The sequence below is a fragment of the Phalacrocorax aristotelis genome, chromosome 8 (assembly GCF_949628215.1).
Source record: "Phalacrocorax aristotelis chromosome 8, bGulAri2.1, whole genome shotgun sequence".
In the NCBI taxonomy this organism is placed as follows: domain Eukaryota; kingdom Metazoa; phylum Chordata; class Aves; order Suliformes; family Phalacrocoracidae; genus Phalacrocorax; species Phalacrocorax aristotelis.
The window spans coordinates 34,294,864-34,321,385 of NC_134283.1; the positions used below are offsets into that span (position 1 = coordinate 34,294,864).

Here is a 26,522-nt window from a genome sequence, read left to right on the forward strand (position 1 = left end):
ATAACAGTATGGATGTGGTCTTAATGCTTTTTCAGTGTGATTAAGTAGTTAAGGTAAGATGAAAATTGATTCCAGTCAGTTTATATTGCCTTATAAAATAGGCCTCCTATTGAGACAGGTAATTCTGGTCCCATCACAAGATGGTTCAAAAGCCAAAACAATGATATTTTTTGCCCGTTTAAACATCTGTTGTTCCTTCTTCACAATAGGAACATGAATCTGAAGGTGGGAGAACCCCGCTAATGAAGGCTGCGCGAGCTGGTCACTTATGCACTGTGCAATTCCTTATTAGCAAAGGTAAAATGCTGGTTTAAAATATAATTTAAAAACTCAATGTGCCACTTTACAATTGTGCATGTTTGTGATCCTTCTCCAGAATTAATCTGGTTATGTGTATATGAGCATTTGAACCATTAAGGGTGTTCTAAATTTCATTTAGTTCACGGTACAATGAACCACAAAATATTTTGCTAGTTACTTTTCCTACTCAGTTGTATAGATTAATAAATAGATTTGAAGTACAGCAAATATTTTCAGTTTCTTAAAACCCACTCCCTCCTTCAGAAAAAACACACTCTCAAGTACTGTCTGAAATGATAAAAACTGCACCATGCAGTGATACTGGTAAGTGCTTAAAATGAAAATTTAGAAGCTGTGCTTTGTACACCGTAAGTGTTCCCTCTCTTAGCACTTACGAGGCCTGTTGTTGCTGTTGGTACTGCCTTGTCCTCACAAAATGAGGAGGACGATGTGTAGAAACCATCAATTATTCAAAATCCCTTGCCTTTACCCCAGAAGTGTGTATGAATTAGGAATATCAGAAGAGAAATGTTGATCTCTATTCCAGAAAATACTGTACTTGTTGATACATTCTTTTAAAAATAATTGCCTTGGTATAATTCTGAAATCTTCTCTTTATAGGTGCCAACGTTAACAGGGCTACAGCTAATAATGACCACACGGTGGTGTCACTGGCATGTGCGGGAGGCCACCTGGCAGTTGTTGAGCTCCTTCTGGCTCACGGTGCAGATCCTACTCATCGGCTCAAGGTATTCACTTAAAACTATGCATTTATCATAGGTACTGAAAGAACCAGTGCAGTTGATTTAGTGGATTAGTAAATGTGCAATTATGAATTAGACCATTTAAATCTTACGTGCTATACCAGGTAGCAAAATTCATCTTCTGGCTTTTTATTTCCAATATCTCACTTCAGGATGGCTCAACAATGCTCATTGAGGCCGCCAAAGGAGGGCATACAAATGTTGTTTCTTACTTGCTGGATTACCCAAACAATGTTTTGTCAGTTCCTGCAGCAGACTTGTCTCAGCTCACACCTCCATCTCAGGATCAGTCTCAGGTAAGGCATAAGGAATTTTTTTAAAATATCACCATGAACATTGCAAAGAAACACTTCATTTGTAGTTAACTTCTGAAGTTAATTTAGAAGTGAACATATACAGTGGAAAGAAGTAAAAAAAGTCTACCCATTTGAAAATAGTAGAGAGTGAGGAAGTTGATTTGGTATTGGCTGCAGTGTCCTGAAGAGCGCATGAACTTCGTTCCCTCTTCTGTTCCTTGGATATGATAGTTCCAAACCTAGTATCTCAAAATATTGTTTTCTTGGTTGCATTTGCTCAGTATTTTGTTACAACAGTTCTAAACCCTTGTGACAGCACCCCTCAAAATGTTGCTGATTTTGGTTGTTATATGAAAGACAACATATTGTGTAAATCTAGAATTCTGCAGGCTGGAGAGGTGTAGATTCCCAGTGGAGCTAGTTGATTAAAAGCCTAAAGTTGTTAACTGTTTTCCAGCCTACACAGTCCAGAATTTTGTGAAGGTAACATAGTTAACTTTGACCTATTATCCACAATAAGATAGCATGGGACAGGTTATACCAAGACGTAGCAGAGCATATACAGTTTGGGAAGAGTGGAATGGAGGTCTGCTGTAAGAATGTATCTTTGTATTAACACTTGGTCCATCCAAACAGGTTGTTGGGTTTTGTTTGTTTGTTTATCTGAGCATGTGTCTGTGGCTTTGTTTTAAGGTTCCACGTGTACCAGTGCATACACTTGCTATGGTTGTTCCTCCCCAGGAACCTGACAGAACCCCTCAAGAGAACTCGCCACCTCTCTTGGGAGTGGTGAAAGGTTAGTATGTAGCCACTCGGAGAATATATGCAATTTGGAAACTGCTAGGCTGGGGACAATTGTAGAGCTTATGCATAGTATAGTTCACTCCATCAATTCTTGAATAACTCTAATGAAGTATAGCTTCAAAGTATTTTATGTAGCACATAGTTTTTGCTTATTTCCTGGTGTTCTACAGTATAGTAACACTGGCTGTTCTAATTTTATTATGCTTATTCTAATTTATTAGAATTATGCTTGTATTTTTTGGAAGAAAATAAATGTGGTAACTGCCATAGTACAGACTGATAAAAAAACATTAAATAAACTCTAGGTGTGGTGTTAACTTTTTTTATATTGCACCTTGGTCATCTAGAATAGTTGCAACTGTTACCCATGAACTTGATATATCAATTTTTTCCTGTTCCTACAGTAGCAATGCAAACATGTTGGCACTGTAAAATGCCAAGGCAGATCTTACTATTGTGTAGGTCTGCTACTCACAGGAGAATTTTTCTTGTGTTAGCAACAGTACTCTTATAAGTAATCATAACATCAGGGTTTTTGCTTTGAACGTGGTTGAACTGACTTGTTAAAATTATTTGCAGTCATTAAATGGTGGATTTAGCAGTTTGTTTCCAGCTATGGGTTCTGTAACAAATTCTTCATGTCTACTAAGTCAGCTCAGAAAGAGAAGCAGATTCACAAGTGGAAAGTTACAAACTGCAGCTCCTAATTATTTACAGTTTTGGATGGGGATATTAAATATTATAGTATCCAATCCTCTATTAGCTAGCTTTACTTAATTCCTTTATTCTGGAAGTGCTCAGTGCTTCCTAACTCAAACAAAAAAACCCCAGGGGCACAAATGAAGAGAGAAGAAAATTGTGTACCTAATGGTGTTAAGTGTGCAGCTGTGACTGTCTCCATGCATACATGCCATGTGTGTGACTTCTCAAACACAGTTATTGTATATTTTTCCTAGGATGTGCAACACTTGATGTTTTGGATTTCATTAAAATGAGTACCAAACAAATGGAAAGAATGTGCAACTTCTGGTTCAGATAAAACACCAAAAAGCTATACACCAGCATGTGTGCCCTTACAGTTAAATAACTACTAGTATTGCGTAGTGGGTTAGTGTTCTGCAAGTACATTTTGTGATGCATGGGAATCAATGAGAGAATAGTTGATACTGAGTCGGAAGACTAAAGTTATAAGCTTGAAGTCTCATGTTGTTTAATCAAATTATGAAAAGCAAATAGCTGACTGTAATTTAAGAAATAGCACTCACTTAAAAAAAACTTATTGCAAGTGTCAGCACATATTTTAGGCATGTTTTTAGCAGTACTGTGTTGTTGGAACTGGCACAGAGAGATCTAGTTGTTCTCAGTGATTCAGGATGTGCTTCATGCATGTTAGTGAAACTAGTCTGTGATGCATTGCAAGAGATGTAGCAATCCAAAATATGTCATTGGGCTGATGAAGCATTCCTGAAAACTTTTTATGTAAAGCTCTTATGTATCTCAGATCTTTAGGGGTAAAATGGTGTTTTTGTGATAAACACTGTGTGATCATTATAGTAGCTGAGTGGCATCACTTTAACTGTGATAGGGTTAGTGTTCTTTACTGAACTTCCATTCCTAATTTGCTATACACACTTCGCTTTAATATACCAGACTTTCATTGTTAGACTTCTTGGGAGATGAGGGGCAAAAGAGGATGCGAATAAAGGCATGTTCATTATTTCCATGCATGGGGGAGGAAAGCAGTCTTAAGCTCTTATGTAACAAAATTGTTAATGTTGGGGAAGACAAATTTCTTGCCTTCACACTTAGAAGTAGCTTCCCTGAGTTTTTCATAAACTCTTAACTACTTGGAGGAAAGAGGGGAGCACCTAACCTCAGTGCTGTCTGTTTTTTAAGGACCTGTATTAATTTTGCAAGAAATGCAATAGTAACAACTTGTTTCCTGAAGAGTTCTTGGCAAGTCAAGTGTAAAACTAGAATGCACTTGTATGTTATTGTTAGGATTCAAATATGGTGTAAGGTTTTTCAAGAGGAATTTATAGTTTAATTTTGAATGAAATTATTATTCTTCAGTAAAGTAAGAAGAGGTATGAAATAATTGCTGTTTGAATAATTATTTTTGGTAAAGGATGTAGTATCAATGTTTAGCAACTGAAAAGAGAAACATTTCAGAGCTGACAGTGGATCTAGAGAGACAGAGATAAAGGTGGTATGCAAAGATGGTAACTTCCTAAACAGCTGAAGAGAAATCAGGTGAAAGAAGAAGCAGGATTAGTTCAGGGGACTGAACAGACCTCCACTCTTCCGTGCTTAGGAATGATTGTTTGTAGTGCACTACATTTAGCGTGCGTCTATTGTGTCCATGTAAAAGTGAAATCCCAGTGAAGTTCAGCTCTTGGTGCTTTCGTGGGGAGAGACAGGAGATCCCTTCCTTGGTGTTTTGTACTTGCTGCTGCCCTCGCTTGAATGCAGTCAGGATTGCTCAGCAGCCAGCAGCAATTCTGATACAGCAGCTCAACACAGAGAGTCTTTTGGCTAGAAAAAGAGATGTGCTGTTTCTGCAGGACTAGAGGGGTCTCTCCTGATTTACACTGCAAGTAAATTGCAGTGTAAAGCTCAGTGACTACAATGCAGCTCCAAGTGGCCCTGCATCTAGGTTCCTGGGACAAGGGGGTCTTGGTGCCCAGAACATGACATGGTCGAAAGGAATGCTGTTGCATTTCTTTAGGAAATCAGCTGGTGTGATAGTGTTGCTCTTGATAATCTTGTCTAGTTTGTAAATGCCAGCTAATCTTGAATAAGAAAGGGATATGAAGCTCCCAGTGGTGTTTGTGATTCTGCCTCACTCTTCGGAAGAGCATGCTCAGTAAGCATAGCGGCTTGAACCCACGGCATGTTTTTAGAACATTATTGAAAAACAATGTGCTGATGCAACAAGGGGATGCTCAGGAAGTCTGTGAAAAGCAGCAGGATTGTTTTCTTAGCAGAAATATTTGAACTACATAAGGTGTTTTTAAACATGTCAAAATTTAAAGTAGTCTATTTTTGGGGTCTGAGGTATCAGTTATTTTGTAAGTTTTTCATAGAATCATAGAATTATTAAGGTTGGAAAAGATCTCTAGGATCATCAAGTCCAACTGACAACCCAACATACCCAGGCCTCCTAAACCATGCCCTGAAGTGCCACGTCTACATGTCTTTTAAATATCTCCAGGGATGGTGACTCCACCACCTCTCTGGACAGCCTGTTCCAATGTCTGACCACTCTATCAGTGAAGACATTTTTCCTAACATCCAATCTAAACCTCCTATGATGCACCTCTTGTTCTATTGCTAGTGAGTTGGGAGAAGAGACCAACACTCACCTCACTACAGCCTCCTTTCAGGTAGTTGCAGGGAGCAATAAGGACTTCCCTCAGCCTCCTTTTCTCCAGATTAAACAATCCCAGTTCCCTCAGCTGCTCCTCAATAGACCTGCCCTCCAGACCCTTCACCACCTTTGCCCTTCTCTGGACACACTCCAGCACCTCAATGTCCTTCTTGTACTAAGAGGCCCAAAACTGAACACAGTATTTGAGGTGCGGCCTCACCAGTGCCGAGCACAGGGGCACGATCACTGCCCGGCTCCTGCTGGCCACGCTATTCCTGACACAAGCCAGGATGCTGCTGGCCGCCTTGCCCACCTGGGCACAGTGCTGGTTCGTGTTCAGCGGGCTGTCAGCCAGCACCCCCAGGTCCCTCTCCGCCAGGCAGCTTTCCAACCACTCTTCCCCAAGCCTGTAGCATTGCATGGGGTTGTTGTGACCGAAGTGCAAGACCCGACACTTGGCCTTGTTGAACCTCATACAATTGACCTCAGCATTTTCTCCATATTTGTTTTACTTCATAGCTAATCTGTGCTTACAAATGAACTAATTGGCCTTAACTGAGTGCTTAAAAACTATCAACATTCTGTCATTCAACTTCTCCGTTGTTGTTTTTAAATGCGCAGTAACTTGCATCATTTCTCATTTGGGGTGCATATATTTTTAGAACTCCACGAGACCTGATAGACTTAAGTTATTCATGTGGAAGCTGTCCATGCTGCCTTTAATCCCTGAGAAGGAGACCAGAGTTCCCTTAGAGTCGAGTAGGACTTTTGGAATCTGTAAGCTTTTTAAGTTCGCTCTTCAATATACAGTATCCCCTGTATCCCTGGACTAAATTTTAATAGTCTGATGGCTTGGAGAAAGGAAATAAAAATGAACGCCATGTAGCTTCAATAGCTACGAAATCGATAAGTATTTTTACTCCAATGTCTGACTTTGCCTAATACTGAGTTATATACTGGCAGAGGTCTCATACATTGTGTGATTTAATTGAAATAGGGGCCAGGTTAACAGCAGAACTAGAAAGACTATATTGTTCTCATCGATGGGAAGGCACTAAAAAAGTAAGCTGATATTCTTGCTTTTCCATTCTGACTCCTTTCAGACTTCTCTACTGCACAGTCCAGCTGCCTGTTTGTTTCATGTACTTCAGCATCTTCTCATTAACTCTTGCCATTTCTTCCATATTTTCTGCCTGGGTCAGCAGGTGACTCAGTTATCTGGGGCGAATTACCAAGGGAAATATAACAGTCTGTGCCTCATGGCTTTCTAACTTCACTAGTACTTTCTTAGTAGAGCTGCGGACTTGTTATTCTTTATGTGAATCTTTAGCAGTGAAGGCAGATGATTTAAAAACAAGACACCTGTAGATCCCCAAGAGCATTAGCATATGAAAATCTTTTCATGGTGGTTTGTGAAATTCCACTCCTTTGAAGCTTCAGTCACCTGCTTGCTGCTGAAGAAGACTAAGATTGGGAAGTAACTCAAATTTTTGCATGTCAGAAAATTGAGTTAAGTTTGGCTTGGTTTTAGCCATGTAACCATTACCTGTTGGATATCATTGCACCTATTCCCTGCAAGTTTTCTGTAGAAACAGCTGCAGGAGTTATAAAGAGTAGCAAAAATAATGCATGGTTCACAGAAGGAATGTAGTGAAAATACAAACTCATCTGATCATTCAGCTCTCAACAAATTGTCCTGTTCTTTATAAAGAATAATTATGTATTAAAAAATGTAGCAGATTAATTAATTTAGGAAAAGTAGACTGGCTCTGCCCAGTTAGCCAACTTATATAATATTGTACTTTGCATTTGAGTATATATGGATTGACTGATTGTTTCCCCAGGTTCTTAGAGCTGAATTACTTCCTGATATAAGTTACAGGTAAACACAGAACATTCACGAAGCTCAATATTGAGGTCATCTTATTCCTGTTGATGAGGCCAGTGTATTATAATTGCAGACTGCAAATCTAATTCTCGACTTCTGAGTGAAATCAGGTTTTTAAAAATCCTGAAAGTACAAGAACAGTGAACAAACAATGCTGTTAACAAAGCACAAAGATCTTAGTATGGGTTTATGCTTCATGACATCTGCCTTTTGCAAAAAGTGAGGAACAGACTGAATGTGGGGCTTTTGGTTGGTTGTTTTGTGTTGAGTTTTTTTGCGGGGAGTTGGTTTTTTTTAAGTTCTAGGCAATATTAGCTATTAAAATGACATGGTGATTCATACAGATTTATGTACTAGGTATTAGTTCCAGCAGACAAAATGTATTTAAATGTACAAATGTGCATCACACAGTTGACTTTTTTCTTGCTATCAATTTTCTATGCTGGAAAAATCTTTTGGAACTTAACTGGTTGAATCTGAATACACTTTTTTCTTTTCCCCTCCCCACCCCCACCCCCCACCCCCCCAGGCTAGAAGAGCAAGTTCCTTGAGGATTGTAAGGACTCAGGAAGAAATACAGTATCTGACTTGTTTGAGGGCAGCTACCTTACAAAGAGTGAATGTGTTTTAAGCAAATTTAAATTAGAAGAGTTTAATTGCTTAGGAGAGGCACCTGAGGACTACAAATATGAAGGTTATTTTTTCAAACTCTTACTCACAGTGTCTAGGACCTTTAAATGTTACTTGCAGCCAGAAGGCATTACAAACCGGTGATGGTGTCCTCCCTGCATATTACTGGGTGCTCAAGAGACCAGGGATGGTGCTCAGGGGAGACTCATCTGGGTGGATGGACTGTTGCAAGTCAGGTACTTAGAGATTATCTACAGTGTACGTGTGAATTGCAGGAGATCTCCATAGAAACCATTTACCTCTCATTTCCTGGAGAGAATAACAAGTCAGAGAAATGGATGGGAATCTGTGTTTGTGCGTAGTAGCCCGAGTCCTGTGTCCTCATCAAAAAAATGGCTGAAGACATGTGTGTGCTCTGCAGGAATGGTGGTGAAGGCTGAGTTGGTTAGGTTAGGGACCAGAACCTGTGGGAATAGGGAAATATAAATAAAAGAACAATTGGTGCTACTGTTCACAAAATAAATTGAGAAACAGTGTTTCCTTACTCTGCGGCTTTCCTGATGTGCCCATAATCTTTCTGGGTTTTCTGTTAACTGAACAATTCTTTGTGCTGTAATCATGATTACCTGATGGCAGGCGGTATTTGTCTAGCAACATCTGAATTTCATTATCCTTAGTTCTCATTTCATACTAAATAAGTCTTTTAAAAGTGGCTAAAACGGTTGCTTTAGAGGCTAGATTGACTAGTTAATATCGCTAGGTTTAATTTTGTAGTAGGTTGGCTGTGTGAAAGATTGATGCTCCAGCAAAAAGATAAATGAACAAAATAAGGAGGGGGAAAAAAAACCCAACAACAAAAAACTCAGTTGAAGTAGTCATGATCTGGCCTATGGTTGCATTTTTTTAGTCTTACTGCATTTAGGTATTTCAAAAGTGAAAGTATAGAGTAGTGTCTTGTTCATAATTATTTACTAAAATGGGCACAGTATTTTTCAGGATATTGTAATGTAGAAGAGATTTGGATAAAATGGGAAACTGCTAGTTTTAAATACTTCAAATATTCTTATATTACAGTGCTTACAGATTTTAATCTACTGACAGCATCTTCTCCACCTCTGGTTTGAACAGGCGTGCGTGTTCTGGTTCAGGTGTGCATGTCAGGTTTAGCATACCTTTCTTCTACCCCTTGTCCTCTTCCAGTATCTCCAAGATTACATGTTGCACCTACTTTCTGGCATGGAAGGGGTGTTCTAGAACCTGAAAAGTGGCCCTGCTAACTAATCAGAAGCTGATTAAAGTAAATCTCCACACCTCTTCTGTAACCTGAGAGCCCTGCTCTTCACTTGCTTGTTTCCTAACGCCTGTCATCAGGAACTGTCCCAGTGGGAGCTGTGGTTGGAGACTCTGGCTCTGCAGTCATTCCTGGTCTGAGCTACTGTCTGGGGAGCACTGCGTGCTGTGAGACCAGCCTTGGCTCCTCTTGCTCAGTCCAGGTCTCAATACAGGGCTATACTTCTTCTCTTTACTTTCTTTTGTGCTTGTGGAAAAGTTTTCCTGTGACAGGCTTGTCACTGGAAAGGCCAGGTGGCCTTAATTGAGAGGGACAATATTGGCACTTTATTATGTGGGTGCTCTTTGAGCTGCAGCTTTTCTTTCCTACAGAGTGGTGGAAGCTGTCCAGAGTGCCAGGTTGTGGGAATGCTTTGAGTTAGGATGGAAATGATAGATACGGTAACCTTAGGAATGACATTAAACAGAGCAGTGCAAAGAGTTCTCATCTTAGTCGCATCTTAAATGCAGGGTTATTTTGCCTTTAGGTTGCTATAGTGTTTCTGCTGCTTAAGCAATGGTGTATTTTAGTTTCAAAAGACACCAACTGACTTTTATTAGTTTCTAACAAAGATATAGACAAGCATTTCAGAGACTTTTAGTGAGTGCAAATGTATTTTTGAAGAGTGGTCTGCAATACTTTATAAGTCACACTTTTTAAAACGAAAGGATAACTGTATAAACCTTAAGTACACTACAAAGCCAAATAGCTAGACAGCAGCTTATAGAAAGCTTGAGCTAAATATCCACCAGCACAAAGCAAATTATTACTAGACTTTAGTCAAATTCTTTATTGTCTTCTGAGAAATTGTCTTGGGACTCACTTATGGTTCAGAGACAAAATAATAGCAGTGGTTGGAATAGGTTTCAGGTATTCATGTATTTCCAGCTGGAACTACTGACCTGTAGAAGGCAGCCGTGAGGACTGAGCTGGAGAAAGAGCTTACTGAAGGGTGTCTGCAGTGTTTGTGGGATGCTTGGGTATTTCCTTGGGGTTATTAAGATTCTTGTTGTTTCCCTTAAATTTAGATATGGCTTGCTTTCACTCCAGAGAGTCTAGTGACAGCATTCAGCAGAGAGTTGGTTCAATTCTATTTTAATATTTGTTCCTTCTCTTTTAAGAGAAAATTCTCCCATTCGTTTCGTTTCTTTTTTTTTTTTTCCAATTAGTTCCTCAAAAAAAATTCATTTCAGAGTGAGGTGTACGTGACTCCTGTTCTGACAGCAATGCAAAGTGAAGTCACTTGTGAATTAGTATTTTGGTGAAGGAAGGCCCAGATGGAAATAAATCAGTGTTACAGGAAACTTAATCCTTCCAGAGCTAGTGACTGATCTGGGATTTAGGTCTTGCATCCAGATTTTTGCTTAACTGGGTGATGTTTAGGTAACTTTATTAAGCCATGGTTCAAACTGTACATAATTTTCATTCCCCTTTCAATGATTAATTGTATGAGTCTACTTTGTAAATATTCAAGTGTTGGTTTGTTGTTTTGGGGTGGTTGTTTTAGCTTTGGTTTTGGTTTGGGGTTTTTTTGTTTATTTTTTAAAGCTACATATATCACTGTTTGGGTATAACAAATGAGTGTTAGTGCAGAAGATTATTTCATCAGGCTAAAACCTTCCACATTTTTAATTGAAGTTTCTTACACTGAAGTAATAATTAAAATTTCAGCACTTTATAGATTCCTATTAGCAAGATCTGACTGGAGGTTTCACAAATGCGGCTTTTGGGAAAGCAACTTTGGGTTGCTTGAGGGCAGAGAGCACTCAGAGAAGCACTGGCCTGGCTTGGTGTTCCTCGCTAGATTTGTGTTGAAGATAATTTTTAAATCTTAATAGCGAGCAGAATTGCTAGTTTGTTCCTGGAGAGAGCAAGCTGTTAATTGTGTCTCAGAACTTTTAAAAAGGTGCTAAAACTTAAAAATATGTTTGTATACATTAAGCCTGCACTGGCAGGATTCTTTTTGTAATGTAAAGGTGGAATGCTGTAGAGCTTGGAGAAATACTAGTTCAAAATACTGATTTTACTGTAGAGTTAGTCTTTACAAATACAGACTACTTTTGCTTGTAACCTTGCTGTTGGAAGTTAGCCTCTGGAAAATAGTCTTAGTTTAATTGCTGCACACCAGAACAACTTTGGGAACTCAGTAAATTGTTTAAATTGCCTTGCTGCTCTTGCTGATTTCACTTCCCAGATACATTGTCATGTATGTAGAAACCATAAAGATTCCTTATTCCTTGAGTTTAAAATAGCAGTATTCAAAGGGATAATAGGATCTGTATTAAAAATTCCAGCTATATGCTTTGTCCTTTCTTGTCTTAATATGGAGTGCAGGGTTTACATTTCTGTGGTTTGACAGATGTGCAGTGTTAGTTGTAAAGATTTTTTTCTTTTTTTTTTTTTTTTTTTTTTTGGTGGGTGAGAGGGGAGGTTTGGGGTATCTTCAGCATGGCATTTTTTCAAACATTTTTCATGTGCTTAGGTGCATCCAAGCAGAAGTCAAGTTCCCTGCAGGTAGCAGATAAGGACCTACTGCCACCTTTTCACCCATACCAGCCTTTGGAATGCATAGTAGAAGAGACTGAAGGCAAGCTGAATGAACTTGGACAGAGAATTAGTGCTATTGAAAAAGCACAACTTAAATCATTGGAATTAATTCAAGGTGAACCTTTAAATAAGGATAAGATTGAAGAACTTAAAAAGAACAGAGAAGAACAAGTACAGAAGAAGAAGAAAATATTGAAGGAGCTGCAGAAGGTGGAAAGGCAGTTGCAGATGAAAACCCAACAGCAGTTTACCAAAGAATATTTGGAGACCAAAGGTCAGACAGACACACCACCTCCCCTGCAGCAGCAGTGCCCACTTACAGGGGTCTTCCCAGAAGTGGAAGCTGATAAGGGTCTGCCAGAGGATAACTTTTCAGGGTTACCTCAGGTTGACACGATCTTGTCTAAAGATGATGAGCAACAACAGTCTCCACCATCTGCTGAACAAATAGAGTTTGTCCCTATCCAGCCTTTGCCAGCACCACAATGTAATTTTTCTGGTAATTTAGGTTATAATGGGACAGAGTCTCTTGAACTTCAGAAAGCATTAGGGAATCAGCAAAATGTAGGACAGCAGCAGCAAATTGCTGGGCAGGGGCTCTTAGTTCAAGAACCAGACGGATTAATGGTTGCCACTCCAGCACAGACGCTTACCGACACTCTTGATGACCTAATAGCAGGTGGGTTAAGAAATATACCTATTTTTGCATTAATTTGTGTGCTCAGTTTCCCTCTCTCTCCTTCCCTCCAAAAACATCTTGGGGTTTTCCAGTTTGGGAATACTTGCTTAAGAATAAAGTTTCTGATTAGTCCTATTAATCCTAACAGTGACTTCCAATTCTAACATGAGACTTTTAAATATCTTTTTCCAAAGTGCAAAACTTCCTGTACTGGAGACCTTTTAGCCCCTTTGGCCTCATCTTTTTCTGTGCTTCTTTAAAAAGCTTTATCATGAGTGATTAGTAGTGCCCATTAGGAAACCTGAGAGCGTGACAGTTTATCTTCCATAGAATTTTCTACACAGGCTTATACCTCAGTGACTTTCTTCCATGTAGTAGCCATCTTTAGAAAAAGGTAAATTTTGTCACTTGTATGGACAAATGTGTCCCTCTCTTTGCTGCTTGAGGTGTTGCTACTATTTAAACACAACCAGGAATCCACTCCCAACCACTCAGTTCTGTGATGGCATGTGTTTTCAGAATGCCCTCTAAACCCTGGTTATTGTACAGGAATATCTGCTTGTTAGATATAACATATGGCAAAAATGTGTCCTGTTATCTGGATGAAAAACAAAAATCCAAACATCCTTCCATTTGTTGATAATGGAGTGAAGAGGAAAGGAAGTTCCCACACATTGGGTTGTGTGAGTCCCCTTGTGGAAAAAGAGGTATTATTTTGGTTAATTTCTTTTCATGGATTTGACTAGGATTGATGCTTGCTGCTGGAGGTGTGTAGGATATAGCCAGTGTTGTTTAGTCTGTACTGTTTTGTTTCCTTTTTTTTTAATTTGGTGTTTTTTCAACATTTCTTTGTACCTTGTGTCTGTCCCTCAGCCCTTATTTTCATGTTTTCCTCACCATCCCCCTTTGTAGTCACTGTCCTGTCCTCTTAAGTTCATTTTGAGGTTGTAGAAATGTGCAGTAAGACCTCTTGCCAGCCATTCCTACGAACTTTTAGAATGGTAATTGCATCAAGCTCACGCAAGTCAAGACTACCTGCAACTTTGCAACCTTCCAGGAAAACCATAGCTGGTGGAATAGTGTGGTGTGTTGTACTGGCTCCCTTCAGCTGTACAGTGTAATTCAAAGAAATCCTCTTGTATTTAGAGAATCAGTTGTAGTTCCCCCTTTTATGGCAGGGCATGCCTTCATTCACCACTTTACAATGCTTTTCAGAGTATTCAGCCAACATTAAAACAAAAATGCAATTGAATTATTCTTGATTTTTATTACTCAATGTTTAGTACTGGAATGTGTGAGGAGGAAAATTCGAATGGTTAATGCAAAACATAATCAACAAGGGCTTAATCTTTGGAGTAGTTCCTGTTGCTGACAGTTTAAAATATCTAGCACAGGACCATGTATTATATACCCTTCCATGGTTAGCAGCTGTGTATTACATGCAAAATATTCTGTGCACCAACAATGAAAAACTGCTGCAGTCAGCTGAGAGCAACAGTTGTGCCACTTGAAAAAAGACTGCAAACAACCAGAAAAACTGTAACTTAAAAATAATGAAAAATACCTTGAATAGACATTGCTTCATTTTCTGAAACTGTTTTCTGTTTTTGCTAAGTAATTAAGGACATTTTCTTGCTAAGGAATGAGAATTATTAACTTCAAAAATCATTACAAATGGCACACTCTTCTACAACTATTAGAAACTATATTTAAAGAAATGCAACTCAAACTTTAGCTGTCCAATTTCAGAGGCTCCTGCAAAAGTGTATTGATGTTGCTTTATTGAAATACATTTTCTTCTGAAATTTGTAAATTTCTTTTACTTCCCTCTCCCCTCCAAATTGTTGGAAGAGGATTGGATATTTCGCTCACTTCTTCAATCAGACTGTGTAAAAAGTGACTACTGTGTAAATTATATAGAATCATATAGTTGGAAGGGACCCACAAGGATCATCAAGTCCAACTGCTGTCCTTGCACAGGACAACCCCAAATTTACATTACTGCATCTCAAATTATGTATATTCAAAAACAAACTGAAAGTCTACCTACTCATACTCCAAACTCTTTGATTTGTATTTAAAACACACTTGACCTTTTTCCAGAAACTGGCCCACTAGTCCTTAATTTTGTAAAGAAATTTTGAGCAATAGAACTGACTTTTATATGCATGCTACAGAAGCCAGATAAAATTAAGAGGCTTGTGCCTGGTGCGTGGGAAGTCTGTCTCTTAGAGAAGTTGCGTCTTGCACTTGGATGCGCTGATGAATTGTCTCCCTTGATCACGGTACCACTGGTGGAGCTGCAGTAATGGTGGTGAGTGACTCTTGGTTTAGAAGAGGTATGAACGCTTTTATTCCTGCTGAGTATTCCAGTTTATATCATGTCTACTTCAGAAAAACTGAAATGTTAAATTGGCTTTTTGTCCTCTGCACCGAAATACCTTTTATTGTTGCTCTTACCAGTGGCGATGTAAGAGGCAAATTTTCAAAGCCTCAGTTGGGATTAGTTTTAAGGGAGAACTTGAATTTCTACAAAGCCTCAGATCTTTATTTTGCTGACTAAATTAATTTTGACAACGTACATAAATAGAGTATTTATCTTGCTGGTCTGCTGGCATAATTTGTCAGCTGCTAGGTGTTGAGATGGTTGATGTCAAGGTGCAAAGTGCTGGAAGTCTTGCTGGCAGTCAGTCACTGGTAGACAGGTACTTGACTCCCCTCTTTCATAAAGCTATGCAGAAGTAACCGAGTAACCTTTGGAAAGTCAGGGGTAAACCTAAAAGTTGAACAGCTCTTTCCACTCCGCATCTTGGAACTAATCCTATAAGAGTATGTGAAGTATTACAGGAGCTTGATCCCTATATGCCATCCACCTGAGGGTGTTGAGCGAGCTCGCTGATGTCATTGCGAGGCCACTCTCCATAATCTTCGAGAAGTCATGGACAACGGGGGATGTCCCAGAGGACTGGAGGAAGGCAGATGTTACCCCTATCTAAAAGAAGGGCTCAAGGGAGGATCCGGGTTACTATAGGCCCATCAGCCTTACTTCAATCCCTGGGAAAGTTGTGGAACAAATCCTCCTGAGGGCCATCACAAGTCAAATGAAGCATGTGATTGGGAAAAGCCAACATGGCTTCACTAAGGGCAGATCGTGCTTGACAAAGCCGGTGGCCTTCTATGACAAAGTGACTTGCCTGGTTGACATGGGGCAGGCGGTGGACATTGTCTACCTGGACTTCTCCAAGGCTTTTGATACAGTTTCCCACAGCCTCCTCCTGGAGAAATTAATGCATTATGGCCTAGACAAGTGGTCTGTGCAGTGGGTGGGGAACTGGCTGACAGGCTGCACCCAAAAGGTGGTGATAAATAGCTCCTTTTCCAAGTGGCAACCTGTCACAAGTGGGGTCTCCCAGGGATCAATATTGGGCCCAATGTTATGCAATATCTTTATAAGTAATCTAGATAATGGGATCAAGTGTAGCCTGATGAAGTTTGCAGATGACACCAAATTGAGTGGGGAAGTAGACACTCCAGAAGGGAGAGCTGCTCTGCAGGAAGATCTCCATAGGCTGGAAGAGTGGGCCAGCCAGAACCTTATGAAGTTCAGCAAGGACAAGTGTAAGGTCTTGCACCTGGGAAAACATAATCCCGGAGTGCAGCACAGACTGGGATCCACCTGGCTGGAGAGCAGCTCTGTGGAAAGGGACCTGGGGGTCCTGGTGGACAGAAAGCTCAACATGAGCGAACAGTGTGCTGCTGCGGCCAAGAAGGCCAACAGGATGCTGGGTTGCATCAAAAAGGGCATCACCAGCAGAGATAAAGAAGTCATTATCCCACTCTACTCAGCGCTTGTCAGGCCACACCTGGAGTACTGCGTACAGTTCTGGTCCCCACTATACAAAAAGGATGTGGACAGGGTGGAAGGGGTCCAGAGAAGGGCCACCAAGATGATCCAAGGACTGGGAAGCTGCCATACGAGGATAGGCTGGGAGAGCTGGGTTTGTTCAGCCTTGAGAAAAGGAGGCTTAGAGGGGATCTCATCCCCATGTAACAGTACTTAAGGGGTAGCTACAAAGAAGATGGAGACTCCCTTTTTACAAGGAGTCACATGGAGAGGACAAGGGGGAATGGACACAAGTTGCTCTTGGGGAGATTCCGATTGGACACGAGAGGGAAATTTTTCACATTGAGGACAGTCAACCATTGGAATAATCTCCCCAGGGAAGTGGTTGACTCAGCCACATTGGACACCTTCAAGAGTCATCTGGATAGGGTGCTGGGCCATCTTGTCTAGACTGTGCTCTTCCTAGAAAGGTTGGACTAGATGATCCCTGAGGTTCCTTCCAACCTGTGATTCTGTGATTCTAGCTTTAAGGTGTGACTTATTACAGTCAAAATTTTAATTGTGTTCACAAAAGAGATATGGTCATTGTGCAGTTTAGAATGGGAAAGCAATAAATTATTTTGGATCACATATTCTATTGGAAGAGGATGTTATGGATCTTATTTTCGTTACTCAGTACACATTTGGTTTCTTGAAGCATCTTGTCTTGCATAGTTGGAGTTTCATTTCAGTTCACATTATGCATTTACTGGAGTAGATTTATTAGTTGGTAGTATCTGAATTGAGGCTTTTTTGCTGTCTTAGGGTATTCAAGATGAGGAACTTTATTTTCTTTGTTGCTGGGTTTTGTCTCTAGTTGTAATATTTTTATTCCTATTTGTTCTGCTCAGCTGGTATTTCTAGTCAGGAGGTGGCATCTCAGTGTACTTCTGCCTGACTGTCCTCCTGTGAGCTCCCATTTGTATACTGAAATTCCAGGTGTGCTTTGAGAAACTTCATTAACTTTTATTTGGTTCTGAAATTCTGGTTTTGATCAGTTATACAGAATTGTGATATATGAAGGTAATGATTTGGAAGGTGACATCTAAGTTACCTTATTTAGGATTGCTGTTTGGAGTAAAACTGGTGACTAAGATAATCTGAGTGAGAAATGGTGACTCATAAAACAAGACACAGTTACCAATGTGCAAAAGCCGCTGTGCAGTAACATGTTACTTAGAAGCTGTGTGGACAGGCTGAAAGACCATCCATGAAAAGGGTTTTCTTTGTCCTGAAAATCCCAGTTCCTTTGAGGAAAGGGGAACTGAAATCCAAGTCCAGTATTTGTGAACGTCCAGTCCTCACGGCATGACAATGGTTAGGTTGTTTCAGATTCAGACTACAGCTGCAATCTCATCCAGAGCTGCCTGCTCTAGGTTCTGCCAATGCCTCCAGACTTGTACTTAGTTAAAATACCAATTTCTTACTTACTTTTGTTTTACTCATGTTTCCTGTGATATCTTTTCATAACTTTGGAAAATAGTAATCCATGTCTTTGGAGACCTGTCTTTGACTTCACGCTGGTTCAAAGAAAGTCCCTTTGGAAAGTTGCAAGCCCTTAAATTGTGGGGGACCTGGGTTTTGTCATCTGTAGAATAATTCAGTTTTTTAATACAAGTCTCTTGAATATTGAAGTCTATGGAAACATCCAAAACCTATGTTATAAAATAGGTATTTTATAAAGATCTGAGGTACACATTGTGAAAATTGATTTTTATTTGTTTTTTTTTTTTAATTTATTTATTCTGTTTTGTTTGGGTTGTTTTTTTTTTTTTAAATCAATCCCTGGCTATCAGTGTATTTATTGGTACCCTTCTTGGTGAAAAGACAAAACACCTGTTCAGTAGGAAGCAATCTGCATGTTGGAAAATTTTCCCTTGTCTTCTCAAAGGGTGAAAGCTGTGCATTTTTCCAGTCTTAAAATCCTGCAGCGTGGCGTAGAGGTGCTGAAGGTGATCATCCCCCATGGTTGGTTTTATGCCCTCCAGCTAGCCTTTCCCCATGGATTCACAGGCAGTGCCACTTCTGCTCTCCACTGCCAAGCTGCGGCGCCATGGTTGTTCCTGCGTTAATGGCAATTATTGAGATGAAAGTCCAGTCTGGTTATGGTGGTTTTGCTCCTCGGGGAGACTGCACGTTAACTTCCGGTGCTGTGAGTATGACCTGCTGAATGATCAGCAAGACATCCTCAACTTCCCTGGGGCCAGTGTCCGACCAGTGAAGCCACCCCTGAGGGCACAGCTGGACCGCCTCCTGGTAGCAGGAGGCAGAAGCAGAGAGGTGGCGCTCCCATTGTGTCCCACCGGTAGGATGACTTTGTCTCCCTGGATGGGGCTCACAAGAGCAGTAGCTGTCCCATCTACCATGATCGAGGTTGGTAGCCTAGAAACAGACTTGGAAAAACATGAGTTAACTCCAATTTCATATAAATGTATGTGAAGGGATGTTGGGATCATTGTTGCAAGGTCATCTTTGACTTAATCCATATGTTGTTTTGTAGCTTCGGCTGTGCTAAATCAGCCCCAGTGAAGCTGGAGGTAGAAGTTCTCCAATGTGTTTTGCTCCACAGAGCACAAATTACGTTGGTGCTCCATTGGGACACCTTGGCAGCCACACTAAGGAGATAGAAAATTACACTTCAAAAAATTCTGCAGTTTTGTAAACTCAGTAGTTATAGGGGGGATAATTAATCAGTGGGTGTTGTAGGACCATTTGTTGTTAGATTTCATTTTAAACAAGAGTTTGGGGTATCAGTACAGGGTTTATCTGCATTTCTACTGCCTTTGGTGTTCTCTCTCACATTTGACAGCGTTACTGTGCACGTGAAGTGCTTAGCACACACTCACATGTTTCAAGCACATGATGAAAATCTAAAGTATGCGATAAATACTTGGACATTTTCACAGAATCACAGAATGGTAGTGAAATGTAGAGAACTTGTGGACCTCTAACAGCAACACTGAATATGTTACATTAAGGATCCTTAAACTGGATTGAGTGGAGTCCCTCTGTGCACCCCTGCTTTGTATGCACAGAACATGCATGTGTGTTTAGATATATCTCTACCTGCAAGACCTGAAAACATTGAGCCAGTGTCTTTCATGAAGAAGGATCAGTTTGATTTAATACAAATCCTTAACAGGGTGATTTGCCGTCTTGTATTTTGGAAGGAATAATCTTTAGAAATCCAATTAGTATCTTGCGCTCGAGTGCATTGAGGAAGAAAACAACTATTGCGTTAATTAATGCTCGTCTGCTGCTGTAAGTGGTAATTCATAGTAAGCAGATGAAGAGTGGGAACATCTGTATTTGAAGCTTTTACTGCAAACCTGGTTTGCTCAGGAAGGTTGTAACATGAAGAAGCAAAAGTCAATTCTGAATTCAGATACAATACTTTGTTGCTTAAATGTGTAGCCGAATGTTAATGCTGTTTTTTGCCGATGCGCCAAGGAGACTGCTTTACTTAAATACAACTGAAAACCGTCACCTCCCAAAACTTCAATGACAAATCCCCCACCGTGTTTCCAGAACCCACCTGAAGTGCCCCATCTAAACTTGCTCTGGTCTGTGTTTCCTTTGTCATGCATACATAATCCTATATGCAGTTCTGTAGGCTGAATTAGTGGTATTAGTGGTCATGATGAGCATTTTTTCTAAGACTTTTCCATCTGCACCATTTTCCTGTGAGTCATTGCTGGTGTAATTTTTCGATGGAATTGGGAAGGTTGAGTTGGGAAAGGTTTGCAAAATTTTCTCTAAGTCATACACAGGTTTGAGTTAATCTGTCAACTTTTGTTATTGCTTGAAATACTTGGACAAAAGCAAAATGCTGCTGCTTATTTCTTACCTACAGTTTTTCCATCAGTTGCTTGTTCCAGGAATACTATGAAATACTGTGTGTTTTGGAATAATTAAAGCTAACCAGGTATTCCATCTAATGAGGCTGCACAGTACAGAAATTTGGCAATCCAGCAGTGACAATACTTGTCAAATCCAGTTGCTATGTTAGCATAGCTTACTATAGTTGAAGTGCACTTGTGGCTAGTGCATAGATTTGTAGACCCTCCTGCCAAGTAATGCCAGCTAAGCTTTAGATTCATTTGGGCTCTCCTCAGACTCTCATTTGGTTACAAAGGCAGGCAGAGGTCTTGGCCCCACTATATATATGTGCAGGGATATTTCTCTGGTTGTTCTGGTAAAGCTTCATTTAAAACTAGTTGAATAAAATCTGGTTCTCAATTACTAATTTTTTTTTTAATTGCCTTTCTTTTTTTTTTAAGACGTTAAAGTTGCATTCCTTGTGTCCTTGAGATGGGCTAGGTCTTCAGGATGAAATATTTTACAGGCTGTGGATCAATCAGAATGAATTTTAGGGAGCACAGACAGTTTTTGGCTTGCATTTTTTTTTGTTGTTTTGTTTTGTTGTTGACTGCCCCCTCCTGTCTGCTTCTCTTCCACCCATCCTGGGTTGTTTTAACTCTGAGATACAATTAATGGTGTAAGTTGCTGCCAGTCATCTTGCTTTGAAAACCTTCTCTGGAGACTAGGTGTGCACTAACCTTTACGTGAAAACTTTTTAATTACAGAATGAGACTGTATTTCTGAATGTTAGGTTTGTTTTAGTGATAAATTATTTGCCTGCTTACACTGAGCATATGGTTGAACTCTAACAGTGAAGGTTACAGTTTGAAAAGGATAACTAATAATCTTCATAATTCATACTCATCATGCATACAGACTAATAAAATTATTTTCTAACTTAACACAGTTTGGAGACGGTACTTACACTGTTTAGCTGCCGGAAAGCTTCTTTGCGCAAGACACCAACTCATTTGTTTTTAGGAACGCTTAATTTGTTTCCCCCCATTACTGTTTTTATACTAGACCATTGCAGTTTTTCGGGACTAAGTATTTTTCATATAAAATGTGGCATTCCTAAGAGTGGATTAATAACACAATGTTACTTTTCAGCTGTGAATAGCAGAGTGCCCAGTGGTTCCACCAGCTCCTCGCACACTACCGAATCCCCTACGCCTGAGCCTTGTTCACAGGCATCAAGCAATGTGCCCTCGCAGTCAGTGCTCCCTATGTATCCTTCAGTTGACATCGATGCGCATGTGAGTAATTGCAATTGGTTTTGTGTCAATTTGCTTTCTGATAAGTTCTGAAAGGAAAAAAAAAAAATCAGTACTGTCTAAAAATGTTTAAGTTCTCTTAAAGTATTTTTAATTTCTGAATATCTGCTTCTTTTTCTTCCCAACCATGAAGACTGAAAGTAATCATGACACTGCTCTGACCCTTGCATGTGCAGGAGGTCATGAAGAACTTGTATCTGTACTGATAGCGCGTGGTGCCAATATTGAACACAGAGACAAGAAGGGTAAGCTAAAAGAGTAAAACAGTTTGGCCATGAACTACAACTTGAAACAGCGAATTTCACATTGGGATTTGGGATTTTTTGCTTCAGAAAATTACCAAAGCTTGCAAAAATGTAACTGCATTCTTGCACTTAATGTAGAAATATTTGCCATATAAAGCCAGTGATATTGCATGCCTTTCAATCTGTATTTTTGAAAGTAAGTGCATCTGAGTGGTATCTTAGGCAGACTTGCAAAATGTGAAGCACTTTTGTCCTTATGATTCACCCTCTACAAAATACCTTAGCATACAAGATAGTGGCTAATGGGAGCAAGCATGAAATCTTGGCTGACAGAACTAATGGGAAGGAGGTGTCAGGTTGTGTATCATATTGTTCCCAATAACAGAGTTCAGTAAAACCTCAAATCTTTTAGAGCTGAGAGAACAAAACCACCATATCTCTCTCCTTGGAACGCACATTGACCACTGGAAATAAGCAACATGTGCAGTGCAGATGTGTATACTTGTTGGATCTTTATTAAATAGGAATTGAAAGCTGTGGCTTCTTTAAAGAGATGGGTTGCTTGGAACTTAATCCAAATTGACCAGTGCAAGTACTGTTTAGATTTCTTTTGAAGAGCCTTGAATTGTGTTTGGCTGGAATCATAGCCTAGATGTGTCAGGGTCAGAAGAGGGCTGGGAAAGTGTCTGAGATTCTGGCCTACACCAGGAAACCCTTAGTCTGAGGAAGACATGTCTGATCAATAGAAGTCATTGTGAATTAACCCTTTTGTTCATTTCTGCTCCTTAATAATATTTTTGAGATTCTTAAGGTTGCTTTTAACATGACCTCTTGTTACTAGGTTTTACGCCTTTGATTCTGGCTGCAACTGCTGGACATGTTGGTGTAGTGGAAATTCTTCTAGACAAAGGTGGGGATATAGAAGCACAGTCTGAGCGTACAAAGGATACTCCACTTTCCTTGGCATGCTCTGGTGGACGCCAAGAGGTACAGACATACTTATCCTCAGCGGGTTTGAATTGTTTTTTGTAGTTACACCTTTTTGAACAGTGTTTTTTTTTAATACAGTGTGGTGTTTTATTGATGGTATAATAAATCATCCTTTTCTGGAAGGTTTTTAACCTGTATAAGTGTAGCTAATTTAAGTCTCTTCTTCCAAGAGGAAAGGGAATTTGTTCTTCTCTCCCCTGGCTCTCCCAGTTTTGTCAGCTAATGGTTGTTCTAACTTGTGGTCCTTCTTTTGTTGATGTATCTTTGCAAGATAAGTACTTTTGTGAGGGAGGTAGAGATGTTTAATGAATAACTTCATTCAGTGAATACTTCCCCTCTGCATTCTCCCCACTCTCAAAACAGCTGGTGCAGGCACATAAGGACAGAAACTGGAATTTTGTGTTGGCAGTACGTGGTTTTAGTGGTAATGTGCAGGGCAGATGCAATGCAGGGCACGTTATACTAGTCTTTTAAGGATGTTTCAGTTTTTTCTCAGCCTTTTTTTTTTTGGTGTATGTGTGTCCAAATAAGATTTGTTAAATCCTTCCTACTTTAGTCATGGGCATACTAGCATAGATAGCAAAGGGCTCTGTGCCAGATACAGGAGCGGTAAGTTTTGGAATTTACAAGGATTAAAACAGTCAACCAAAATTAGGAAGTTTCCACTTTGACTTTTGAATTGCAGATCTTTAACAATAAAACTGCTGCTCGCAAATAAAAGGAGAGATCAATGTGGCCTGTGATAGCATTACTTATTGAACTGCTTAAGTCTTTTGTTCTTCCTCTTTAATTTTTTTTCTTATGCCAGAGTCTACCTCTTATGTTTTTGGCTTAGCAACATGTGAGGCAGCCTTTTTTCTGGCTTATTTGAAAATCACCTGGCCTATGTTAGAAGTAAAATTAGGCACACTGAAGTGCAGTATATCACCAGAAATGTTTTAATTTTTCCCCCTTTTATTTCCCTTAAGCACCTTCTGATAGTGGAAAGAAGTCCTTCCTCATGCTTGTTCCATTAACGTCAGTTGGTCTGATTTTTACCATGTGTTTTGTTGGAAACACCATGTAATACAGATGGTCAAACTTGGCTCAAGTGTCATTTGAACTAAAGTTGTGGGAGTTTCTGAAAGAGATGCTCAAACAGTGTGAGACATTATGGGAGTTTGTTTGGAAACTTAAGATTCACAGGAAGAGCTTCACTTTAAAGCCTTGCATTTTTGATTAGGTAAAATAATCTTTCTGGAAGACAAGTGCTGCACTGCTACAACCCACACAGATTAGCTGAAGTATTCATCTGTTGCTAAGTCTGTACAGTGCATGTATAAAAGTAAAGCAAAAGAGGATAGAGGTTTTTCTGTAGAATCTTATCTGTTGACCATGGAAACTGGTAGTATACTGGAAGATTTGAACATATGATAACATCCTTTCACTTCCTGGATAATAGCAAAGGCCACAATGTCTTTTAATATGCGTGCTGTCTTTCCAGGTTGTTGATTTGCTGTTGGCCCGGGGAGCAAATAAAGAACACAGGAATGTGTCTGATTATACGCCATTAAGCCTTGCAGCATCTGGTGGCTATGTTAATATCATCAAGATTCTTCTCAATGCTGGGGCAGAAATTAATTCAAGGTAATGTATGATGTACACCAGATGAGCTGCAGTATAGCACAGACACTCCGTTGTTGGCTACATACTGAGGCATAGGTTGGAATCTAGTGCTTTCAGACCGCCTTTGCAGCCTTTCTACACTGATGTTATCCTTTATGTTCATGCTTAGTGCTTTTAAATTGCCTTTAACTATCACAAACTTCATCTTCCTTATACCTAAATTTTAAGGGATTATTACAGTTTTGCAAACCTATTCCTTCCCCTTCTCCTTGCCACCATTCTGGGATCTAGAAGTCAAACTATTTCCAACAGAACCAGGTAAAGGAACCAGCCAAAGTACTCAGGGCAGCTCTATGTGTTTGAAGATGTCTTTTTCAGTAAGAGGAACAAATTTACACAGCTATGTCTCTTAAGCCTCCTCTTTACTTGTTTTAAGAAAACTTACGTGTATTCTATCACTAGAGAAAGTTAAAACTATATCTGTGCCAGAAGCATGTTTTTCTGAATGAATCAGATGCAGCCTTGATTTTTAGTATATGTAGTTTCTTATGTGTGCTTCAGCCATCTAAACATCTAAAAGCTAAAATGTATTTTCCTTGCTTATAAATTGCAATTGTCTATCGCATGTAGAACCATCAAAATCTTATGGTTTCTCCTAATCAATTCAAAAAATGCTAGTATTTTAGGTCAGTGTCTATATTTATATAGGCTATGTTCCTTTCCAGCTTACAACAAAACATTTTGTTCCTCTTAGATACACTTACGTTTCCCAGAGCATTCCTCCGGTTCTGGGAACTGCAGTTTGTTTCTTTCCCTTTAGGACTGGGAGTAAGCTAGGTATTTCTCCTCTGATGCTCGCTGCTATGAATGGCCATGTACCTGCTGTGAAACTGTTGCTTGATATGGGTTCTGATATTAATGCCCAAATTGAGACGAACCGGAATACAGCCCTCACCCTGGCCTGTTTCCAAGGCCGAGCAGAGGTGGTCAGTCTGCTTTTGGACAGGAAGGCCAATGTCGAGCACAGGGCAAAGGTAAGTGTGTGAATTGCCTTTCCTTATGACTTATTTCTAACAGGTGACTTCTCCAAGTTGTCAAGTTTCTTCAAATTTTCTGGTTACTTTAAGCCTCTCTGGGCTCAGAGGACTTATTAAATCGGAGGACTTATTAAATGTTCTGAAATTTGCTTTTTTTAAAAAAAAAACAAACCCAAAAAACAACGCATCAGTGATTGTTGTTTTTTTTTTCATTAGGGAAAAGCTGACTGGTCCTTCTGAGTTCATAATGAAACTTAGATTGACTCTTTTTCTCTAGTACTGAGAAGCTTCTACAGTTTAAACTTGATGTGATACTCGTTAACAAAACAGATATACATATTTTTACATATGAGTGAAGCCTAGGCAGGAAGAGAATAGTGTTACTTATAGTGATTCTCATATAGAACAGATTTCTTGTCTACAACAGAAGTAGTGCAGTCAAATTTTGTAAAGCTTTTACGTTGCTGTAGAACCCGTGGCTTCAGTACTGTGACTTTCTGTGCCTCTGAAATGCTCCACAGGTCCCATCCTTTGGTACTCTGGGACAGCTTTGTGTCTCCTGCCATAAAGCAAGCTTAAAGCTTGTGTAGACAGCCAGACTGATTTCCCCAGCACAAAGGAATTTTTGGTAACTCCTAAGGCTGCTGAAATAATTGCTGTGTCTGTCTACCCCGCCTGCTTCTGGAATGACTGTGGCTGGAGAAAAGGGGATATGGATAAAAGCCAGCTCTCAAATGGTCAGTTGGGCATGTTAGCAGCTGGTATAAGTTTATTTAATAGTCTAGCCTGGCAACTAAGTTGGGCCCAGATCAGTCTTAGTGCTAAGGGAGGCTAGAGAAAACCTATAAAGCTAGTTTCTGAGCATTTTTTGTAGAAACACTTGTGTCTTCATTTGGATCTGTTCTTCTGTTCTAGAGATCCTGTTGTAAACTTTTTTTTGCTGTTGAGACAGGTATCTGGTGGTTCTTAGTCAACAGTTTGCCTGGGTTTGTATAAATCAAAGCCCAAGAGTATTTGGT

General features: G+C 39.8%; 1 protein-coding gene across 20 annotated transcripts in view; it reads left to right on the forward strand.

Moving 5' to 3' along the window:
• Window positions 1-26,522, forward strand: part of ANKHD1 (ankyrin repeat and KH domain containing 1) — a 123,032-nt gene that overhangs the window by 69,911 nt on the left and 26,599 nt on the right. For 18 of the 20 annotated variants that reach the window (XM_075102387.1, XM_075102388.1, XM_075102391.1 and 15 more), the window contains 10 exons: window positions 210-297; window positions 922-1,049; window positions 1,217-1,360; window positions 2,054-2,156; window positions 11,865-12,608; window positions 21,463-21,608; window positions 21,760-21,871; window positions 22,713-22,858; window positions 24,345-24,487; window positions 25,287-25,500. In XM_075102387.1, coding sequence (XP_074958488.1) covers window positions 210-297; window positions 922-1,049; window positions 1,217-1,360; window positions 2,054-2,156; window positions 11,865-12,608; window positions 21,463-21,608; window positions 21,760-21,871; window positions 22,713-22,858; window positions 24,345-24,487; window positions 25,287-25,500 — 1,968 coding nt within the window. The remainder of the gene's footprint in view (window positions 1-209; window positions 298-921; window positions 1,050-1,216; window positions 1,361-2,053; window positions 2,157-11,864; window positions 12,609-21,462; window positions 21,609-21,759; window positions 21,872-22,712; window positions 22,859-24,344; window positions 24,488-25,286; window positions 25,501-26,522) is intronic. The other 2 variants (XM_075102403.1, XM_075102404.1) reach the window with 1 other exon arrangement.